Raw genomic sequence first — 6966 nt, forward strand, 5'->3', positions numbered from 1 at the left:
GTGTATAAGTATGGAGGAGACTAATGAGGTGCAGCTGGTGAGTAATCAGGGAAGCGGGGCAGGTGTGTTGAATAGTGTAATCAGTGCAAGGGCTAGGCTAGTGTGAGGAAAAAGAAGAGAGGAAGGTGGAGCTGGGCAAACCTGACATGTTCAGGCATTGACATTTTAATCAGCAGTTTTTTCCACTGTATTTAAAAAAAAAAAGTCTCATTTTGTTTGTTTAAAAATACAAAACTACATAAAATGCATGGGACAAAATCACGGAACATTATGGAGCAAAATAAAAAAAAGACCTCTGCATATGTCCTTGCTCTCACAGCACTCTCTGAAGGCTTTGAATGCAGATTAACAGCTCCAAACATTGATATTCTGCTCCATCGCCCTCCTCCCTGCAGCCCCTTTAGCCCTGGATCCACCCTGACTCCCATGCCACTCATCTACTCTGCCAGAAGTTCAAGGTTCTCCAAACCTGTAATCCACAATCGAGAGCATAATCTGCAATTTGTTCTTTGGGCAGATACAAGCTTTACATAGTTATTTCTTAGGATTTGTTTGTGCCACAGTTGTTGTATTTATTGGTTTGCATGCCCTGTTGAGCTTTCTACTTCCTCACACCAGCCCTTGTATGGCGGCATTCTTGACATTTAACCTTCAGGAGCTGTCTTAAGAATACTGCGATTATGGAGCAGGAAGGGGGGACAGGTTTATTCTTGTTCACTGAGAATTTCTAAGTTGAGATAGTGAAGACCTGGGTCACTAAATGAAAACTCTGGCTTGAATTTACAGGACACCAAGCCCAGGGAAGAATAGAGATATAACGATGTGTAGCAGAGGTTCTGCGCACACAACACTGTCAGACAACCCTTTACAACTCCACTGGACTGAAATTCGTATTACTATCCTGTTTGTATACTGTTTTCATGCAGTAAAGGTTGTCGACCCCTCTTTTTCAAGCTTTGTCAAAGTGGTAGTTTGAGGGGAAAAGGTTGGAGAAACAGAAAAACAAAAGGGACAGACAAGGAAAAAAACACAAAACAAGATAGAAATAGACATTAAGTTAAAGAGAACCACAGAGGAGTGAAGAATCAGTGAGGGGTGGACTGAGAATGAAAGAGATGAAATGTGCGGTGGAGAGGGGCACCGATGAGGAAAAAAATGGAGGCCAGAAGCTGGAGAGCCTCATGTTAGGGAATAGAGTCAGTCTCGATGCTAACAGCTCTCATCTGGAGAGGCTGATGGACATAGGACAGCACTTCTGCACTTATCCAGGCTCACTTCCCCCGCAGTCAATTACTAGACAGTCAATTAAGTCCTCCAAAAAACTCAGAGCGGCACTGGCTAAAGCTCTGAGGGTTTGATGCTGCTTTCTGCTGCTTTACTGCTTTTATCTCAATCTGATATGTGCTAGTCTCATGCTGGGCTGATTCACAGTGGAGTGATGGAAAGAACTGTGTTATTTTCACAAAACAACCTGTGCCAAGGTTATTTAAGTTTATATGACTGGAGCAGCACGTACCAGTCAGGGGAGATAATGTGCCGCTGAAAGACTGAAAATTGTATCATGTTTCTTGCATAAAAATAACAGTACCTGAAAAGGGGGTAATTTTAGGTTAAAGCTCATGTTGAAACATTACAAGCAATTTGTAATTACAGTGTATGAACAGTTATTTAAGTTAAATGGACTTAATAAACACGCCATTATCATCATCATGCTTATATAACTAATTACACACCAATCTCATCAAGTATTCAGATGCCTACTGTATATTTCCTGCAAATTATGTGTATTATGTCAGGCTGATTATAATAATTATGAAGCACTTCAAGCCAATATAATCATGTTATACTGAAAATACCACACAAACACACATTTGACATATTTAAAGGTAAGTCAAAGGAGCAGTTACATCATCTCTCGCCATTTGGATCAATTTGGGCTTCAGTGGTATGGTTGACAGCACACAAACTCCAGCTCAGTGCCTCTGTCTCATTTTTAGGTTCAACTAAGGTGAATTTTTGAAGGCTGATACTGATTATATAGCCATTTGAAATACTAACCAGCTCTTTCCTTGAACCTGTGTGCAGGTCAGAAGTGTCATCGTTCTTGTAATGGTCGCTGCTGGGGACCCAAAGAAGACCAGTGCCAAAGCTGTAAGTACATTAACTGGTGACACATTACGTGGACTTTCAGTAGCCTTCTTGCAGTGGCGTGTAGTGGTCAGATCAACATGAAAGGCCTCCACAGTTTTTATGTAGATTTTATATGTTGCTGCCTTGTTTTGTGTTGATGTGTGAGTCAGACACCAGAAATAAAACTGAAGTCGCTATGAATCTAATGCTGATTTGTTTGACAGTGAGAGGCCTTCATATAAAAGCATGAACTAAACTTGGTGTAACTAATGTAATCATAACTTTTATATTTGCCCAAATGTCAAATCAGGCTAGTTGAGTAACTACTGTAGGTCAAACATGGCATCTGGAGTGCATGTGAATGTAGCCACTAATATTTAGTCCATATGTATGAGGAAGCTATTCATGTTACGTTTGCAAACTACAGATCAACAGTAGAAGCAATGTAATCACATAAGTGTTAAATGATATAAAAGCACTTTCTAGTTACTTTTACTCCACCCAGCTCTGTTCCAACAAATCCTAAGCAGCAGTGTCAAAGCTGTATCATATCTGAAGCTGCTGTGTGACACTACGTTACCTGTGGTAATGGTTTTCTCTTCAAGTGATTTTTTTTTCTTCAAATAATTAAAAATATGCTAAAACAAGTCATACTCCAGTTAAAAAGACAAACCCAAGATCTAGTAAAATCATGTACAGAAACAAAATGGAAACATGACACTATCAGGTTTATCCTCTCACAGTATTTATATGAACATGTACAATATGTCTGGCTTTCATTTATTTTTGAGATTTCTTATAAAGTTATAACTACAACTGCAATACCTAATGAAGAACTATTTGAATGTGTGTGATTTATTCCAGAGGCCTTTAATTTGAAAGCATGGAATGAAGATGTCTGGTTGCTTCTGTGTCATTGTTACACAAAATCCTAATGCATGTATTAAAATTCTGTGGTGAGTCATCTGTTGCAGTACAGGCAATTTGCTTGTACTTCCATTTTATTGCATTTCCATGCTGAAGGAGCAAGTAAATGACTCAAATCTTCGTATTTTGAAAATGTTTTCTGAACACCTTCTAATTGCAGACTGTATTTCTAAATAAGGAGTGCTTTATATCAACCTTTTTACCATCTAGTTTGATGAACTCGTAGTAGGAAAAGTGGCGCAGTAAGGATTCAGGCAGTTTCAGCCTTGTAAGTGAGCCTGCTCTGTACAGGTATTCATGAGCCCATTACGGCTGTGGAAATACCACCACCTCCAAAATGCACACACACATACATATCAACACACAACAACATCCTAAGCCCTTCAGTAAATCTAGCACAAACCCTCCTGCTGGGACCTCCCACCCCTTGAACTAGCTAATGGCAGCTGGGAGAGAGTGTGAGATTGATACACTACCGAGCTCATCAGCAGGGGAGAGCTCCATGTTATTCCCTACTCCTTCACTCATCTTTTCTAAGCTCTCAGTGTCAATGGCTCCCTTTCTCTCAGGCTCCACCCATCTTGCCTTTATTTCTTTCCCTCTCACCTGTTTGGGCAAAACATAGTCTATGGTGTACACACATCCATATATACAGACAGACACACATATACACACACACACATCCATATATACAGACAGACACACATATACACACACACACAATATATACAGACAGACACACATATACACACACACACACAGCCAAAGCAAAATCAGTGATGTATAAATGCCGCAGGCTACAGACCACCTGTTGGTTTGAAACAAGGATACAAAAAAAGAAAAATGAAAAAAACAATAATTTCACTTTTGTGCTGGTGGATTTTCTTTGTTTGAAGCTATTCTGTACAAAGTTTACTGCAAGGTTAGGGTCATAGTCCTGCTGCATCATCCAACACATACTGAGCTTCACCTGGTGGACAGTCCTGTTAATATACTTTGATAAACTTGGGAGTAAATTTTTCCCTCCAAGATGGCAAGCTGTCCAGGCGCAGAGGCTGCAAAACAATCCAAAATCAAAATTAGCCTATGGGTTCACTGAATACTGTGTAGACAGCAGCAGTGGTCTTGATGTTATTCGATTGTGTTCATTCAAAGTTATAACTTAATGTTCTGACCATCCTATTGAGGACCACAATGGAAATAAGCATTTAGCCTTATTGTGTTTTTACTCTCGACAATTTTATTTGCATGGCCATATTATTCCTATTCCTATTATTCTATCTACCATATTTTAAGGCAACTGTATGCATAAAAGCAGATTATATAAAGAGCTACAGCTCCAGTACAAACTGATAATAGTATAAAAGGTAATGCTTGTGTCAGAGAAGCTAAATGTCACTTAAGTTTTAATTTCACGCACTTTAGGTTTCTGTTTTCATACTTTGAGCAACACAACCTGCCAGCCACATGATGCATTTCTTTAAGCAGTAAATAAATGTGAAGTCATTGTCCTTCTGCCTGAAATTGATCAATCTGCTGTCACAGATACCAACCCTCTGTCTCTGCAGATGTCCACCCATCATCCATCCATCTGTCTAACCCACCGCTTTACCACCTCTACAGTACAAAGTTCACAGCACATTAAAACACACACACAATGTTTCTCTTCCCATTAAATATCTCATTGTTTCTCTCATCCCTCTTCTAGTTTGATTGCTCTACTCTCCTCATCAGTTTCCTCCTTTCTTTATATCACTGTGTGTATGGCCTACTTCATCAATGTCTACCAACCCTGGCATGTCTCATGTTATTTGTTCTGCGGTTACGATCTCATTAAGATAATGAGGAATGAACTATATGACCAGGACCTGTTAACAACACGTCACAGATCAGCCCTCGATAAACCCCGGCTCTGTCTGTCTGCCTCCTTTTAGCTGTTATCACAGAATCTCTCTATCTTCATTCATACGTGGGAGTCATGATTCATCCATCTTCTGCCTTTTTTTCCTTACAGCCTTTAATTTTGCCAGGCTGAAGTATATGGAAAAAATAAGGGGGAAATGCCAAAAGAAAAAATGACTTCAAAGATACTTTTTGTGACATTTTCATGAATAATTATTCAACTGTCTCAGAATCAACAATAAACCACAGCTTTTGTTGTCAGCACCTCCACAGAAAAGTGAATACTCTCAAGAAGTAAATTACAACTCAACACAACTCCTGGCATTGAGAATCACAGATAAAGAACACTAGAGGAGAGTGCCTCCCTGTAAGTAGATTTTGTTCCTAGAATTAGATACAGAACAAAACTTAAGTGCAGTTGGAAGCTGTTATGTTTTAGAAAAGTACAGCCACATACCGTAGCTGAGCAAGTCTGCATGGATCAGCATCAGGGATTCCACTTTCAGAAGCCCTTCAAGTTAGGTTTTATTCTAAAATACTGTATTTAACATGAATCAAACTGCCAGTATGTTGCTTTTGTTTAGCTTAATACTTTTGCAGTAAATATGTTTTATTTTAAATAAAATATGTTCTTGAAAAAACTTGAATTGCAAACCACTGTTGAAATATTGGGGTGGTAGACCTTTGTCACAGTAATTAACACAGGGGTACCTAATAAAATTAAAATTTCAAACTGCCATTTTCTGAGCCAGGGCTGATTGTTCACGCTGTGTCACTGGCACACCTGCTGTAATTGAAACAGCCCTTGTTAACATTATTAGTTGCACTTCTGCAAGTACTACTACTGCCAGTCAAAATGCCAGCCATGAGAAAGGTCTGTTGGAGGCAAGAACTATCCAATTGTTCACATTTCCAGCCATACCCAGCAAATGAAACCTGAAAGGAAAGCCATTCTGGGCCATACAGGATTAATATTTTAACTAGAGTCAGTCTTATATAATACCATGTAATAACATAGTTATAACTTAATATCCTTTTCTCGTCTTGATGTTCTGATAAGATCAAACATTTAGTATTATCAAAAGTCTTTAGTCTTGGCTCAATCAGACAGTGACATGAACATCATAAACAAGTAAAGGATGAGCTCTCTCCAGCCCCAAGCATGAAGCAGCATAGTGGCCACAGAAACAGCAGGAAATACCTGGGTAAATATGACAGAGACTCCGGTGACTCTGTGGCATGGAAGGCACGGTTCTGTTAGACTATTACAAAAGAGGAGAAACTGGTGAAGTTGTGGAGTGATCTGTCTGTCATGCCATCCAATTTGTTCGCAAATGTCCAGTCTCTGGATAATAAATTGGATGAACTCCATGCTCAGATTACCTCGCAGAAGGACATACAGCACTGCTCCCTGCTGTGTTTTTGTGAAACATGGCTGGGAAAAGAGACTCCTGATGAGGGTATAACTGTGGATGGTTACTCTGTGTTCAGATAGGATCACAGCGCCACTGAAAGCAGCAAGACCCGTGGAGGAGGAACAGCTGCCTTCGTCAAACAGTCCTGGTACACAGACTGTAAGATTATCTCCAAATTCTGTTCTGAAGATGTGGAATATTTAACACTAAAGCTAAGGCCATTTTATTTACCTAGGGAGCAGGAAAACCTCCTGCACAAGCTCGGGCTCCTTCCCCATCAGCGAGGTGACATTCCATGTCCCCAGGGCTAGTCTCCGTGTCCAGAGATCGGGTCGTTGGGGCCCCTGCCTTTGACTGCTGCCCAATCCACTGCACCCCTCTTACGGATCCTCCTGCAGGTTGTGGGCCCACGGGAGGATGTCCCCACGTCGCTCGTTCAGGCTAAACCCGGCCGGGGCCCCGGGGGGGCGGGCCGGCACAGCCCCTGACAATATAGCTCTTAGGATCACTCAGATACTCAAACCCCTCCACCACAATAAGGTGGCGGTGCGGGAGGTTGAGAGGTACCGGCTAGATATAGTCGATCCTCCCC

At 40.7% G+C, this 6966-nt stretch overlaps 1 protein-coding gene across 1 annotated transcript in view; it reads left to right on the plus strand.

The window, feature by feature from the left end:
* Positions 1 to 6966, plus strand: part of LOC109964399 (receptor tyrosine-protein kinase erbB-4) — a 300706-nt gene that overhangs the window by 201626 nt on the left and 92114 nt on the right. The window contains 1 exon segment of the mRNA XM_074527649.1: positions 2086 to 2151. Within this exon segment, the coding sequence (XP_074383750.1) occupies positions 2086 to 2151 (66 nt within the window).

This window comes from Monopterus albus, unplaced genomic scaffold (assembly GCF_001952655.1).
Source record: "Monopterus albus unplaced genomic scaffold, M_albus_1.0 scaffold88.1, whole genome shotgun sequence".
NCBI lineage: Eukaryota > Metazoa > Chordata > Actinopteri > Synbranchiformes > Synbranchidae > Monopterus > Monopterus albus.